The sequence below is a fragment of the Platichthys flesus genome, chromosome 5 (assembly GCF_949316205.1).
Source record: "Platichthys flesus chromosome 5, fPlaFle2.1, whole genome shotgun sequence".
NCBI classification, from domain to species: domain Eukaryota; kingdom Metazoa; phylum Chordata; class Actinopteri; order Pleuronectiformes; family Pleuronectidae; genus Platichthys; species Platichthys flesus.
Window position 1 is genome coordinate 7,098,127 of NC_084949.1, and position 16,924 is coordinate 7,115,050.

At 41.6% G+C, this 16,924-nt stretch overlaps 1 protein-coding gene across 1 annotated transcript; it reads right to left on the reverse strand.

The window, feature by feature from the left end:
- Positions 1-1,150: 1,150 nt before the first annotated feature.
- On the reverse strand, positions 1,151-15,912 carry chrnb5a (cholinergic receptor, nicotinic, beta 5a). The gene is made up of 8 exons (XM_062388966.1): positions 15,659-15,912; positions 10,844-10,989; positions 6,869-6,913; positions 6,661-6,770; positions 4,648-5,174; positions 3,476-3,966; positions 2,668-2,813; positions 1,151-2,242 (listed from the first exon to the last, which is right to left on the reverse strand). The coding sequence occupies exons 1-8, from the start codon at positions 15,702-15,704 to the stop codon at positions 2,227-2,229; spliced, it is 1,527 nt and encodes a 508-aa protein (XP_062244950.1). The 5' UTR covers positions 15,705-15,912; the 3' UTR covers positions 1,151-2,226.
- Positions 15,913-16,924: the final 1,012 nt, after the last annotated feature.

The window sequence follows — 16,924 nt, forward strand, 5'->3', positions numbered from 1 at the left end:
TCTCTCTCTCTCTCTCTCTCTCTCTCTCTCTCTCTCTCTCTCTCTCTCTCTCTCTCTCTCTCTCTCTCTCTCTCTCTCTCTCTCTCTCTCTCACACACAGCCAGAATGTCCATTAACTAGATTTGACCCTGCGTGTGGATACAACCTTTCTCCACTTCACAAACTGAGCCACCGACCACAACTAAAGCCTAAAAATGTGTGTGTGTGAGAGTAAGAGTACTGTAAAAAAAATTGCTGCATCATTTAACTTTTTCCCACAACCAACTTTAAATGTCATTAAAATATAGTAAATTACTTTTATTAAAATGGTGACAATGAAATAAAAATTATTGTGTTTTCTCACCAACGACTTTCACAAACAATATTAAGATTCACAGGACAAATGCTTGTTTTGTGTGTGGCAGAGCAGCAGTTACAAGACTGCTCACACACGAAACAAACACTACTGCTTGAATGTCGAAATCTGAGCTGTTTGATCAAAACATGAAAAAGAAAAAGTTAAAATTGCATTTGAGGTCATCCACATAAAACATATGACACATCAGAGTCATATGACACATCAGGGTCATTTTTAATCATGAAAAGTATAAAAATAGTATTGTCACTTTCTACTGACTCTGTTTGCCCTGCTCCTCACACTGAACACCTTCTTTTATACCTCACTGTCAGGACTCAGCTCCATGTTTGCAGAATGTCAGATATTCCATCCACAAAAATAATAAACTGATTTCTCCTCCACTAATAGTTTCTCTATCCTCTCTCTCTGTGTGTGATTTCAATGAAACTTGGTGAGAGGATTGGTAATGCATGAATCTCGATTTGAAAAAAAATATTCTAGATTGAAATTGAGGGGACTCTTAGCCCTTGTATATGATCTACTGAGTGCTATTCTAGTTTGAACTGCATTGACTTTATTATAGAAAAGAAGTGGTTTGTATGATGTGCTATCACTATCAGAAGGCAAAGGAGTTTATACCTGGTCTAATCAGAAGACTGAATATGGAGTTAGCAGACTTCTTTTTCAGTCTGCAAGGAAGCCACAGTGTTTGCACAAACATTGCTACAATAAATCATTTTAAAAGGAGCTTATGAAACTCCATGTTGCAAATGATTGGACACATTCCACCTGAAATGAAATGAGTTGGCCTCCTCTTTATTTATGGCATGATTTGATCATTTACATCTGGGCTTTTCTTACGATGACATGTCTATGTGAAAATGACTTAAACCAGAAAAGACAGTAAAAAACTTAATAAACTCGTGTTTGAGAGAAAAGCAGCCCAAAATAAAACTCACAGCTTGTTGTCCTAGAGTACAGTCATTGTGAAATGTGGATCAATGTATATGTATAAATATGTGTAAATATGTGTGTTTACATCTTCATCCACTTTTTTTTTTCCATCTTCACGTCATTATTGTCTTTTTTCATTTTCATTTCACCACATTTTCTTTTTCCAACAGGCCTCACTATTTTAAATGGCAAAAATACTGCGAAAATGTTTTTCAAATAAGAGAGTGCAAGTGAGGAAAGAACTTTTTTTTATGTAAGACAAAGCATTAAGGGGAACAACACGACTCTGAAGACGGATGGTGGAAATGAGGCACAAAGCGCTGAAGCAGAATGAGAGAGAGAGAGAGAGAGAGAGAGAGGGAGAGAGAGATGCATTCATATAAAAAAGGTGGAGAAAACAAAGTACCTTTGCTTTGTTATGATGAAACTTAGTTCGAGAAGTGTACTGTGCCAACATGAATAATTGGTATAATCTCTTATAAAGTCTCATTTTTCACATGAACAATCCTGCAGGGGACAGCAGGACTCTTACAGGATAAGAATTACCAGCTGTTTTTTCTATTTTTGAGGTTTGTGGTTTGTTCTGTACATTGTGAAAGTTAAAGCTAAGGAAAATACTCATATATTGTGTCTAAAACTGTGCACAGACCTTGTCTTTGCTTGACAATAATGTTCCTGGATAGAAGTTCTAAGTTATAAAAAATATCTTAAGATCGTCATGCTTGTGAAGATGGTGGAGCTTCGATGAATACATAGTCCAAAAACAATAAACCATGCAGTATAAAAATAAAAGTGTTCCAGCATTAAACGTCCACTGCTTCAAACACAGCTCGTGCAGCCGGATGCATTGATTCCACTCTCAGCTGGTGTTCTCCGTCAAAGTTCCTATGAGAGATGCTGACTTAGCTGTTTCCATATTCAGCTCCAAAGAAATCCTAGAAATCGCGAATCCTACGGAGGGAAAACCACAGAGTGCTTAATATGAAGTCAAGTTTAAAGTTTCAGCTGTGTAAATGAAAAGAAAAGTTAAAGCAGATTAAAATACTATAGTTACAGCCTCAGTGAGTTCTTCCTGACTCCTTTTCTCATCATTTCGTTCTTTGATTAGTAATATGTAATTTATAATTGAATCTCTAGGTCCTATACATTTGGAGCTGCTCTAATTCAGAACCAGTTCTCCATACCGACCATGTCTTAACAAAGACCATGACTTTGATACACAATGGAGACACAAAGAGAACACATTTTCAAACTCTATTGAGTGTGCACAGTGTCAGCTCATTTGTAGTCTTGCATATTTAAAGGCGAGTCTTTGTCAGCCTATTAGCTGCAGTGCTGCGATGCATGGAACAGTGCGCTTTGGTGTGTGAACTCACTCAGTGTCGTCAGCATTGGGCGTGTTGTAGCTCTGGAACAGTGGCTGCATGAAGAGCCCCAGTGTTCCCACCACACACACCAAGATGAAGATCCACAGGAACAGACGGTCTATCACCATACCCACATACTTCCAGTCCTCAATGATCTGAAAGCAAAGCCACAAGTGGAATTATTATAAGAGAAGATTAAGTTATGTCTATAAAGTATGCGTGTGGAGGGAAATCATCGGATCACTGAAAGAGTTGAAAGAGTTCCTAAAGTTTTGCGTGTAAGCCAAAGTGTGTTATTAACTACGGCGACAAAGCTTCTGGGACACCAAAGTGTGTATCAGGTTATATTTTTAACTGCAGTGCAGCCGGCTGATTCTGAGAGGAGGAAGCTTGATGAACATTGCCTCAAGCAATTACAACCGCAAAACTTGTTTGTAATATTTATTAGATGTGGGAGTCTTTGGAAGTTTAAAAGCCCAGGGGTGAACAGTTCTGAGGTGAGGGTTAGTGCTGCGCTCAAACACTGTGTGTTAATATGTGGGTACGTGTGTGTAAGCAGGGTTTTCTGAGGATATCCGATGTTTTCAGAAAAAGGGAGATGACTGACGGGTTGGGAAACTGTCACAGGAACTGAATGATTTCAGACGCGGCATGTTTGAGGTCTCATCGTGCCCTTATCATCCCTCCCTGTTGCATCTTTGTCATCATCCATCTCGGTAATCTACTCTTTGTGCGTCTTCTCTTCACCTATATTCTTTATTTCCTATTCTTAATTCTTTGATACTGTCTATGCCGGCTCTTTTTTGTATCCTCTCACCCCTTCATCATAGTCCTCTGTCTTCATATGTTCGGAGATGTATCTCACTCCATCCACAGCTTCCTCCAGATCGGCATCACATTGACCATCCAAAGACCTCTGCAAGTCTGAAAAAACACCGCCCCCATCTGGGGTGTCGCCCGCTCCCCAGCAAAACCTGTGGGCCATTTCCTCGTTCACGTAGATAGAGTCACTGTCTGTTGGGATCCCGCCGAGCCTGATGTTGGAGTACTGCCTCGTCTCTATGCAGCTCTGGGAACGGCTTTTCCTGACCGTACTTCGGTCGGCGTACTTCTGACGGAGTTTGTTGCGGACCTTGGAAGAGCCTGGGCGCCTCATGAAGAGGAAGGTGGGCAGCTGGATTAGGAAGAGGCGTTTGACCCAGCCGGGCATGTGGTGGGTGGAGGGGGAGCGGTGGTGTACGTTGAGGTTGCAGACGGTGCTTACGGTGGAGAAAGTGACCAGAACCATGGTGAACATCAAGTATTTACCTAGGAGAGGGGGACAGATAGAGAAGTAATAAAATGAACAGATACATAAATACGAATTGATGGTAGCTCAATTCAGTTCACTTCAATTTCATTTTAAAGCACAAATTAAATCATGCATTTTAGACATTTTATTTGAATAGCAAGATCAAGGTTTGCAAAAGCAGAGCTTCCAGGATAAACATGTGAATGTAAACATTATTAAATTCAAAAAGACACCAGAATGGTGAGGTTGAAATGACAGAGATGTTATCCTGTAAAAAATGGGTTAGGGTTAGGGGTAGTTAAAACTGAGGAAATGTTGAGTTGCAAAAAGAGAGAGATTTGTTGCCACAAATAAAGCCCTGCACAGGGACAGTCAACAACGACCTCGCCCTTGACCTACTTGAGAAACGGATCCATTTGTCATGTTGTATATTTTGCGGTGACACTCGCAGTACATGCAGTACAAGGACTTGGATTTAATTCCATGTCCAGTATTTTCATTGTATTTCTTGCATCTGACAAGGAATTTAACAAGGACATAGGTAAACATTAAAACAAAATATTTCCAACATTCTTCAGTTGTGATATTATCATCAAATTACAGGGAAAGATAAATCTGGCAAAAACAAATGTTTCAGTTGTTTCTTTCCTATATTACATACACTCAGATGCACAAAGAAAAACTTAAACATGACTGACCGATGAGTGGTACTGCTAGAGAGGTTGGTGGCACTATCTTGGATATCAGCAGCAGGAACACAGTGAGGGCCAGCAGCACCGAGATACACAGCGTCATCTTCTCGCCGCAGTCAGACGGCAGGTAGAAAACCAGGATGGCCAGCGATGTGATCAGCACACACGGGATGATCAGATTGATGGTATAAAACAGGGGCTTCCTCTGGATGACAAAGTCGTAGGTGATGTCTAGGTAGGTGATATCGTTTGGGTCCTCGTTTTTGCGTGCCGGCAGCGACACGATGTCCCACTCTCCACTGGGCGTGAAGTCGTCGCGACTGGCATAGTCACTGGTGAGGATAAGGTCCAGCTCCGTGTGGTCGTAGGTCCAGGAGCGGAACTTGAGTGTGCAGTTCTGCTGGTCGAAGGGGAAGTTCTGCACCTCGATGGCGCAGGCCGATTTGTAGATTGCCGGCGGGAGCCAAAAAATGTCCCCTGTGTTGGAGACCACCACGTTGCAATAGAAGGAGACCTCATAGACACCATCGGCACTGTGACACATTCAAGAGAGCATTGAGTCAGACTAGAATAATCTATTAACTTTCCTGCTGAGAGTTAGGAGAGACGATCTTAACCCCTGTTGCACTTTTTGGAGATGTTGGCATAATTGCAACAAGTTGATTAGTGAGCTTTAGAGCTGCAACAGATAGATTTGTGTCACCTTTAGACAGAGGCTAGCTGTTTCCACACTAATCAGCTACAATGTTACTACAACTACTTTCCTAATTATGTGTAGGTCCACATGTTGCCATCAAAAACATTGCTAGCCCTAAAGGTATCAGGACTTTAGCATCAGACCCTTACAGTCCTGTAAATACAGATGTTTAGGCCTCCACGGATCAGACTTGCTTTTCCAGCTAATCCAACAGATTTTCGGACAGAATGAGATCAGGGGAATTTGGAACAATTGCATTTTGTTGCACTGAAAACATTATCCTGCTTTGAGAGGCCACTAGCACCAGGTACTACCTGTCGTTATGAAGGGATGTACTTGGTCTGCAACAATGTCTAGGTAGGTGGTACAAATCAAAGTTAGATGCACATGAATCCTTGGACACAATGCTTTGCAGCAGGAGAATGATCAGGGGAGGGTTTGTCTTCTTCTTATAGCGCATCCTGCTGCCATCTCTTACTCCAGGTTAAAGATGCACCCAGCTGTCAATGCAACGCAATGCAATAGAAAACATGACTCATCAAACCACGTCTCAATCACAAATGTTTTCTGCAATTTGTGCTGTAGTAGCTCTTCAGTGGGGTTGGACCACATTGGCCCCACTTGCCCACTTTTATCCTCCTGGGTACCAATGAACCTGACGCTGGTTGTCCTTACCACTCAACACCAGTAACATCCCGCAAACCCTGGAAATGATCAGATCCAGTGATGTCTGTGTCTATTTTTCCTGCTTAAAAAACATTGACTTTAAGAACTGACGGTTCATCTGCTGCCTCATCTATCCCACCCTGTGACAGGTGCCACTGTATCAAGAGAACCAATATTTTTCAGTTCAGCTCCGTGCCCTTCACTGTTGCGGTTGACCGGTTTATTTAACAGCCAAATATGAGAGTGACATCGGTCTTAGTCCCTAACTCTCCGTAGGAAAGCTCTCTGGTAACCACTGGCTCTGACAATTCCATTTTCACTTGCAGTGATTATAATCAGACAAACCCAATCACTCCCTAATTATTGGCTGAGCTGATAAAGAAACCAGATACTTCACTAATCTCCTTCCCCTCAGCAAAAGCAGAGAGAAAATTAAGAAGACTTTCCCCCATAGATAAACACGCTTATTTCTCCCTTGATTAACTTCTTTTAAAGCCTGGTAATATTGGAAAAAAAAACTCTTAATGATGTGGAATTATAAACTGTACACACATACACTGAGTTATACATTTTTTAATTAAACTGACTATAAAAAAATATCAATTAAATACTGACAATCTGCTCTTCTCTTTGTGGGATGCAATGCATCTACTAACTTGTTGTAGAGCACTATATCAGGAAGCCAGATGAGTTTGGATGGAATTCGTAGTTTCTTGATGCCTTCATATTTTTCTGGTTCCCATCTCAGCCTGTAGTCGTTCCATTCCTGTGAAGAGGGCGTTCATAAACTCCGTCACTGACATACACCCCCGCATACTGAACACTGTGTGTGTGCACTCAGCAGTGAGCAGGATTGCACTGTACCTGACACAGCCACAGGTTGGTCGTCATGATCTGCTCTCTCTCATTCTGGAAGAAAACATCGGTCATCTTGTCACACACTACGCATTATTTCCATCATATTCTACTATAATTATATTTGTATGTTGTCACAATGTTGACTAGTGGCCTTGGTTTTAGCGAGACAAATTAAAGGTCAAACTCAAATATCAAAGCAATCCTTTAGGGGGTGGACACAATATCACAAACAGTTTTGGGCAAAATCACAAACCTTTTTAAACCTTCATAAATGTCACAGATATAATTAACTGTTGAAGGGCAGCTTTGCACAGGATATTGTGTGTCCTGCCTGGGACATGCCTGATCAAAATTTTGAGATGCGTTACTACATCTTATTATTTAAAATGTTAAATATGTCCAATGAAATGCTTCACAAGGCATCGGAATTAAGGTGTGCCGGCATACGCGTGAAGCCGATGTCAGTCAAGGACCGTGTGCTTTAGCATTAAGGCAAATTCATGGTTTCCACATTTGCCAATGCCCAATGGTCATCATGATGAAAATGTTGTCATCCAGCCGTGTCCGCTAAGGAACGCACAGACCACGCCACGCGGACTCCTGCGTGCATCCCATAATTTGTGACCTTGCTGCACGTGTTGACTGTGCATGCTCTGGATGACATCATATCCATCTACTGAAAAGGAATGTGGGATCAAGTGTGCATGCTTGGAACCACCGATGTGCATCATTTTAGTACGAACGGTACTATGGGCATGCACGTGCGACCACAACAAGTATGCAACTCTCAGTGGAGTTAGGTCAACCCTTTACGCACTGATGCAGAACTTAGCAATGTGTAACAATAATGTGATTATAGTTCTTAATAATAGTGTCATCTTTCTAGTGTTCAGTGGATAGATTGATACGGTAGCTGCAAGCTTGACTCAGGGGCTGGAGTTCTGGGGGGGCACAGAAAAGAAAGGAAATATTTGCTCTAATGTATTAAATACATGTTTACAGTGTCTCCTATTTCAACTAGAAAGGTTTTGCACTGCCCTGTATTTTTTTGATTCTTGCCATTCACTTCAGGCTCTGCACTTCTAGTCTATATCTTGTTTATCTGCCACCACCTTGAAAAACCTTTGCTGTCATGAGTTCATGTCGAATGCTTCAGGGAGTTTGCAGCACACACACTGAATAACAGGCTTCAGACAATATTCCAAAAACACAGATAATCCATGGGTTTGGATTACCTTTTTAAAAACTAAAAAATGATCTCTCCATCCATTTTCTAAATTACTTATCCTGAGATAGAGAGGAGGCCGCGGCCTTTCCCAGCATGCATTTTTTGTCCACCCTGGACAGGTCACATATCTATCAGGGCTAACTCAAAGGGAAAGGAAGACAGATTCACCCAACTAAAAGCCAGGTCCTCGAACCTGCATGGTTTTGGCAGTATGACACATTATTAGGAAGCTTTTAATATAACACATCAAAAATGTATTGAGTGCTATAAGATATTTACGTGGCCGTTTTTAAGGTCCAATCAAGTTAATGTAATTCAGCAGTTTAAGTAAAGCAATCACGTCCCTTAGTGTCAGATGGAGATTCCTGATAGAGCTGAGGAGACAGCGGTGATTAGCTAAAGTTGTGGAAATGTTATTGGAAGTGCTTTTCCTATAATCAAACTGTCAGAAAGTCTGCCGGGAGAGAGGCCTGCTGCGTAGAGCAATGCTTGGATTTAAAATGAGGTCGCCAACCACACAAGTGTATAACCTGCACGTTAATAATGCAGGGGCAGATCCAGGGCCAGGGGAGCCTGAGCCCCAGCAGAATCCTGATTTCTATGTGCCTTTGTCCTGTCACAGTCTGCTGTTGTGGCAATACACTTTTGAGGAATAACTGTTTTGGTAATGAGCTCTTGCCTTGGTTTACATGTGTTTCCATTTGTGTTCTGTTTGGTTGTTATTTCTGAGTTCTCCATTTCCTGTTTTATTTTGAAATGATGCTCCTTGTCTGTCTTAACTCTCTGTCTTGGTCCTGTCTCCCACCCTTGTGGTCGTCTGGACCTGTTCTTAAAGGGGACATATTATGAAAATTCCACTTTTGTAGTGCTTCTACACATTAGTTTGGGTATCTGGCATGTCTACCGTCCCAAATACTCTGGAAAAAAATCACTCCCGCGATTTGTTGTGGTTCCTCTATTTCAGAAACTATGTGCTAAAGTGCGTCCAATGGAATTTCCCCCAAAATAGACGTCATAGTCGAAAAATGCCCATTTAGTACATTCCCCCATAGCTCTATGCACTCCCCCACTACCACTCGACCCACCCCTAGATGGACCCTCCCACTTTATAATGCGCAAAATGTCCAACTTTTTCCCCAATTTGTATTACAGATTACATGGATAACCTGTTGGACCTCATCTTTCACGAGGTTTTTCAGGACCCGGCCCCATATGTGAATGAGGTGCTGAAGATCTCAAAACCTGAGGATCTCTCTGCCTAGTATGAGAAACCTGACAAGCAGGATGTTATAGCCAGCTATGTGTCGAGTTTCAATCAAGGGCAGGTCTGAACCCTGTATAACTTCCCTGAGCATCAGGGTACACTCTGCGTATCTGGAGCACCGAGCAGGAGGGCAGGACCACCCTGATTCTCCGGCCCAGAGGGCCTCAACACCAGCTCACAAAGCTTCTGTACGCCAAATACCTGTAACGGCTGAGCAAAGTTCACATTGTATTTAGAGAATAAAAGGTGACTCACAAATATAAAGTGTTCCTTTGTTTACAGTATAGCTACTGATGGCACAAATTGTATTTTTGTAATGAATGTATTTATTATACTTGGTATTTTTTGTATTTATTACCTCTGTCCCAGCCAGTACATTAAATAACTATGATTAAAAAGCTCTGTGGCAATCTTTCTAGCATCTTTCTGACAATAAAAGTTTATAGAAACAGTTGTGTGCCTTTAATGTTTTATATGTAACATGTCAACAATTGACACGTGTAAGATGAGCAGTTAGCAAAGTAATACCGAGGGAAGAGTAAATTATGTATTTTATTCCTCAGTCATGATTTTATTGCAGAAATGACTGATATCTCATGCATAAAAAAAAACAACCTTACTGCTCTATTCCTTTTAGACATGAAGGCCCATAATCTGCCCTATAGATGTTGAATGCATTCTGTAGTGAGAACACATTCAAACAGGCTAATTAATGGAGGTAAAAACGTTATGTCCTACACCTCCATGAGAGGGGGGAGGGGTGAGAAGGGGGAGGGATGAGAGGGGTGAAAGGGGGTGGGGTAAGAAGGGGGGCGGGGTGAGAGGGGGGCGGGGCCCTCAAAACGGGTCGATCTGAGGAGGGCTGTTTTAGACAGAGTAAAAAGGTGCTGTTTTAAATTATCCTTGTGGTATTTTTACCAAAAAATGTTACAGACATTTCATTAAGACCCCAAGGAACCATATCAACTGTGGTGAAATGGGCATAATATGTCCCCTTTAATGTGTTTCACCAGTGTTTAATCATCCCTGGCTCCCTTGTGTATACAAGTCCCTGTGCTTCTGTTTGTCCTGGTCAGTCCGCTTGTTCCCCTTGTTCCATGTCAGTTGAGTTTGCCAAAGCCCTTCCTAATATTTCTCTGTATGTTGATTATTTGTTTATTTCTGGTAGAGCCTTTGCTTCAATTAAAGCCATTTTAGTTTTTTCACCGAAATTTGTCTCCTGCCTTTGGGTCCACCTGCTCACCACAATAAGACAAAAACACTTTCACATGTGTCGACAGAAGCTATGTCTATGTGTCCAGATGAAAAAGCAAAAAAAGATTTCTGGGTGAGCTCTTTTTGGGTCGAGCTTATGCAGAGTTGCAATTTGTGCATCGTGTTCCTGCTGTAGACGATCCAAAGAGAGTTGCGGTGTGGTGGTGTTTTCTTGGTGTGTGTCCTGACCTCGCTACACGTACACATGTGATTGTCTTTGTATTTAAATACTTACCACGCTGATAAGCTGCGACAGAGACACCTGTAGGGAGATGGTGACCTGCTGGGTCTTATTGACCGCTGGTCTGATCAGTTTGTTGTAGCGCTCCGGTCCCAACAGGTAGTTCACCAGCCGCTCCTCTGCATTCTCTGCCCTGATACCTTTAGGAAAAACACAAGAAGTGAGGACACATTATATCCTGAAAGTGTAGACTTAGGACCCAGGTTGTGTTTACGTCGTTCAAACAGCCACATGCACCTTTACACCTCTGTTGGAAAAGAACACAAGTCAGTCAGCCACACAGAAATGCCGCAAGTAAATAATTGCCATGTGTTTGTCTAGCAGAGCACGAATTCTGGTAGAAGGGGTAATGTGTTTCCCTCTCGGTGTAACACCACATCCTGTGCGTGTGTTGCAGTTCAGAGCTTGATATCCTCTTTATCGCAATATGTTTTCAGTCCAGTGTCATCACGAATGATGAACAATAAACAAGTTGGCTGTAAATGAAGTGAATTTACCAACGGCTATCATGGCTGAATCATGTGTTCGCAGCAAGTGTGTGCCTGTGTGTGTGTGAGTGTGTGCCTGTGTGTGTGTGAGTGTGTGCCTGTGTGTGTGTGTGTTGCAGTCTCACGCTTTACTGCAGGGTTTTAGAGCAAAAGAACAAACAAAAATCCAGTCATGCATCCATCCCTGTGAGAGGATCCCTCAAGCTTTGTGCTTCCTCAGCCCTAAATTATTGGTTATGTAAAAGCGATGGTATGAATAAGTCAGACCCACTCTCTTGGCTCCCGCAGCCATTATGTCTCTACATTGTCAAACAAACTGACAACAGCGCAGACAGCGTTAAATATCTGGCCTGCCTCACCCCCGCTGTGCCACATGAATTGTCTGTTTTACTATGATTAGCGAGCAGGGATGTTCTTTTTTTCGGCAGCACCCTGCTGCTTCCAGTTTTCATGGCACACTGAACGCTGGGTTTTTCAACTGTGAGGAACAGGGAGCAAGGGAGTGGAATCTATTAGAACTAAATGAAAGGGGACGCATGATACACTGAAGGTTAACCAGATAGAACCTTACTCACATCTAACTTTTCTCTCAGGTGGGCCCGATGAGGCAGAACAGCCTGTTGCATGAACATGGCTGCCAATGGATTAGATCACATCCCACACCTTGCAGTGAAATAATGACATGTAATGTTTTCACAATGCGTAGGTGGTCTCAGACTTTAGGATCCCACTCTATATAAAGGCAATAAAAGGAAAGACTTATGGGATGAATCGGTATGCAAAAGGGAGAAAGATATATGATAAGGGAATAAAGGGGTAAAATTATAAATGAAATACGCTGTAAGTACAACATAGATAAATGTCCGATTACTTTTTATTAAATGCAGAGCGCAATAAGATAGGAAGTAGGATAAGAAGTCCTTTATTAGTCCCACAATGGGGAAATTTGCAATAATACTGTTACATGACAGGCTTGAAATATGCAGTGAAAGTGTTTAATTATGATTTTGTCACATAGATATGCACTTTTGGTAATTACAATAAAAAATAATTAAATGTATACTTATGTTGATTTTACGTTCAAGGTTGCACATTAATTTCGGCTAGCTTAGTATAGCTTAGCATAAGAAGAATTTGAAAAGAGCTAATCTTTATAACCCGATTCTTCATGTGAATTGACAGAATCTGTTTACGAAGGACAAAATGTTCTAGCTTGACCAATCACGTTTGACGTCCATGTGGAGAACAAAAGAGGCGGAACCCATTGACCAAAATGCATCGGCTGTCTGCTTCTTAATTTATCTGCATTCATATGTTAATAGCTGTGAGTAGCAATTTGCTAAATTGTCGTGGGGAGTTAAATCACCTACAAAAAGTGCCACTGTTTGTGATTTGGTAGAAGCTTACGACCTGTGTGATAAACAAAACTAGTGGGAATGTAAACAGTGTATGGTCAACGGAGGGCAGAGTCTTGAACCAGATTTCCACAGTTTACACCCCAAACCTAAAGAATATTGGCCAAAATACTACTATAAATACTACTATCTGCATCTAAAGCCCAGTGACTAACATTTTCTTTCTTATCTGTTTGACCTGTACCAAAACCAAAGTGCCAAATGACCATATAATGGGTTATAGTGGGGTGGGGATGGATTTTTTGTGTCTGGCTATTTGCAGCTAGGATGAGCGGCTTCCTGGAGGCTCTGTTGCTTGACGCAAACCAGGTTAATTGGACAGCAAATGCAGAGTGAGAGAAAGCTCTGGTCTGCATGTATATATTGAGCTGTGTATGATTATTTGCAGGACAGGAGTTGTACAAGTTCAGGATTTGACTTGTTAGTGTTCCACTCTGTCAGTATATAAATCTGTTCTAGTCTTGATGACCACTCAAAGCTCTTTACAGTAAAGGTTGGAGCACTTTCTCTATCACACATCAGTCACAGCCATCAGGAGCCATTTGGTGTTCAGTTTCTTCCCCATTGACACTTTGGCATGCAGAATGCAGGAGCCAGAGATCGAACCACCAACATCCTGGTTCGTGGACAACCCACTCGACCTCTTGGCCCACACATGAAGATTTCCCATGTGTAAGACTGCAGTTTAGATTAAAGTTATTATTTCTGTGAGAGCCTGTGTGTTTTAGATAAATATTGATGTGCAGTCTGTACCATTTTGTGTATTCAATCTCTTAGTTTTACAACAGCTTAAGTCCAAGTGATGAGGCTGTCACTGAGAAGTGGTGCCAAACATCATAGCATAGTGCAAGGCCCATTAACATTTCCAGGCCGTCAGGGAAACACAAACACTCACAACAACATGGTAGAAGACACACAGAAGTGCTGTGAGCCTTCTTGGTGTATTACATCATTTAAATAATTCAGACTTGGACTTGTGGAGATATTTGCCTTGATGGATGCTGCAGAATAATGCTTTACATGTCGCCTGTCATCCCTGATCTTAGTCGGTCCAGCTGTTTACGTAGAGCGGATATGAAGAACGATGGCATTGATTTAGTTTTTCGCCTGGTAAATTTCCGGATTTTTTAAGCCCAACAAGCCAAAGCTAAAGCCTATCAACTTGATTCAGTGAGTCCAGGATGGAAAACTCAACAATCCATGAAACACAAGGTCATGTTAGAAAAAGGAAGCTCTTCTTTTAGGAAAAGTGTTCTGCTTTAAACACAGATGATGGTTCTTTCTTTGCGGGAAGCATAAAATAACCCTCTATAAATTATTCAAAGAGCCCATCTGCCTTTACTTACAAGTATTTTAAGAGCACAAACACAGGAGACAGTTTTTAAAAACCTTTCCCTGAGGTAAAAGTTGTAGGAAGGAGTGTTGTGGCTGCTTTTGATTTAGAAACCCAGAAAGAGATGCACTAGATCCACTCTCTGTTTTTAATACTCCTTTTCACATATGAGAACTTACATTGTTGATCAAACACTATGATCGATTTGAATAATGACTTCACAAAACAAAATGTCAAGTGAGACAGCTGTAAAACAGCCACTGTGCTTTTCAGCAACATGATCTAAACACTGTGATGGTTTGCAGAAACAATAGTGCAGAAATATAATTATAAATTAAAAATGTTGCAAGCTACCATAAACAATGCAAAGGTCTCTCTAGACACTTTAGCGGTTTAATAGTATGAGAAAGAGTTAAAATCCTACAAATAGCCAGTGTGCAAACAAAGGGTTATTTAAGGCTGATTTTGCACAGCATATAATCTAAATGTGGCCATTTCTAACAGGAAATTGGTAACGGACATGTTTTTTGAACGGAATACATCAGGAATAGAGTTTTTGTTCCTTTGTTATGTTTATGGTCTGTGGAGGAGGCTTTAAGATACTGGGAGATCGAATTAAATAATTAAGCATAAAGTTGAGGATTATGATTTTTTCTTTAGTGGATCATTCTGCTTGTCAAAGAATACAGAATAATATTACAAGTTCACACATTGGACCTCACCTAACAATGCATATAACACATTAGTAATAACACAATCATTTCGACACATGATCAGTAACTGGAGAACATCTGCTTCTAGCAAAGGAGGATCTTGAATATGCAGCTCAGTGTTTGATTAAAGTCCATCTCGAGTGCTCCAGAGACACTTTTCATGTGAGCTGTGTTCGATTATATACAGGACATGAGTTATACATGTGTACAACTGGACCTTCTTCCAAGAAGCTTCTTCAGTACACGACACTGCATGCATTCATTTCTAGATAGGTTATGTCCTCTGCAGTTCACTGACACCAAAGTAACTTCACTTCTCCATGGCAGCTTTTTTTGCTGGTGTTACTGGCATTGTGCTACTGCTAGTGTGTGTGTGTGTGTGTGTGTGTGTGTGTGTACAGTGTTCCATTGTACATGTACAGGTATAGCATTAGGTCTTTGAACTATATTGAGCGTAATACTTTTACAATACTCTCTATTACAACTTTTCATATCATGAACTCATTTTGAAGTCAGTTGTAGCTTTTAATCGATTTATTGAATTAAAGAATAATGAAACGTTCAAGTCTGTTTTTTGAGGTTAATATTTTGTCACAGGTTAAGGCTATGGGATGTATGGTATGTCAATGACTATTTGGTGGGAGGAGTGTGTGTGTTTGTGTGTGTGAGAGAGAGAGAGAGAGAGAAAGAGAGAGAGAGAGAGAGAGAGAGAGAGGGGGGTGAGTGCAGGTTCATTTACCTCATCGTTTGTCATAATTGCAGATACATTCATAAAAAATTACGTGAGGAAGAAAACGTATAACTCAACAGGACACTCTTCTTCAGATGTATAAAAGTAACGTGAACATAAAACCACTCACTTGTGAGAGACAGAGTGAAGAGCAGGAGAAAAGTGCTGGCCGTCATCTCCTCTCTTCTTCCCTAGACCAACTTGCTCCTTTGTTTCAGTGTGTCCTCCAGAGAACAAGTGTCCTGTGTTTAAATCCCGTCGTTCTGCTGTAACCTTTCTTTCCTACAGTCTCCTCCTCCTCTTCCTCGGTCCACCGGATGCCTCACACCTGATCCGGGTGCTCGTCTGTGGCTTGAATCTTACGCAGCTCAAAAAGTACAGAAATACACGAAGTGACCTTTTTCTAGTATAGTAAAGAGGTTACTATACATGTTTTATTTACAGAAGACAACCTGCTGGCGCGTGAGCGGGCTGCCCATGGTGCGCCACAGCCACAGACCGTACTGTCGATCTAAAGCCAAAAGTCCGGAAGATTGAAGTTGACTGCTGTCGATCAGAAACAAGACGCTGATTTAACTAGTTCCACTGTCGCTCATGAACAAACTTCCAGCGCTCACCTGCGGTAAGTTCACTCTTTTCCGGCGAAGCCGGAGACGAGGTCTTGTGCGTAAAGAGATGATGCGCAGCGCAAGGTGCCAGGACGCAGGACGTAGGACGCACCGGTTTCTCAACTACAGGGAAAGTCCACGAGGAAACCAGGAACTGATTATGCCATGATACTCGCGCTGAACGGAAGAGAAGCCAGAGAGAGAAACAGCAGGAGGAAGAGGATGTGGAGGAGGAGGAGGAGGAGGAGGAGAGGGAGGAGAGGGAGGAGGAGGAGAGGGAGGAGAGGGAGGAGGAGGTGTGTTTGCTGCTTGAGCTCCTTGAGTGGAAACAATTCACGTCACGGCTCAGAGTGATGTTCAGCTGATCCGCTGTAGATGACCTCTCTCTGCCACTGGTGCTCTGAAAGTCTTCACTAGACAACTAGCAACAATACACTATCTCTTCTGTATTGTTGCACTGTGGAAACACACAAGCGTCCACATGCACATCACTGTGCACATCAACCATCTACTCTGCTTTGACTTGCAACTTGTGCACTTATGCAACGATTGTGGGGAAGTCTGTCTCTATAGCATAATATATATTGGTATATAATATTATAGTGTGTATATTAAGGGGCCGTGTATTATTTTATGTTATCTTAACTTGTTTGATTATGTTTTATTTCCTGATACACCTACATGTACTTTATTCAACCAAGTCTCATTGTTACAACAATACAACACAAATCAAACCAGATATACATATATATAATCTTCCAAGCATATTTGAATTGGGAATTTGAGAG

Coding starts and splice junctions, on each gene's coding strand:
- chrnb5a (XM_062388966.1), bottom strand. CDS start 15,704: ATGACGGCCAGCACTTTTCTCCTGCTCTTCACTCTGTCTCTCACAA. Junction 3,967..4,647: donor TCTAGCAGTACCACTCATCG/GTCAGTCATGTT, acceptor CCCCTCTCCTAG/GTAAATACTTGATGTTCACC. Junction 2,814..3,475: donor CAGAGGACTATGATGAAGGG/GTGAGAGGATAC, acceptor CTTTGCTTTCAG/ATCATTGAGGACTGGAAGTA.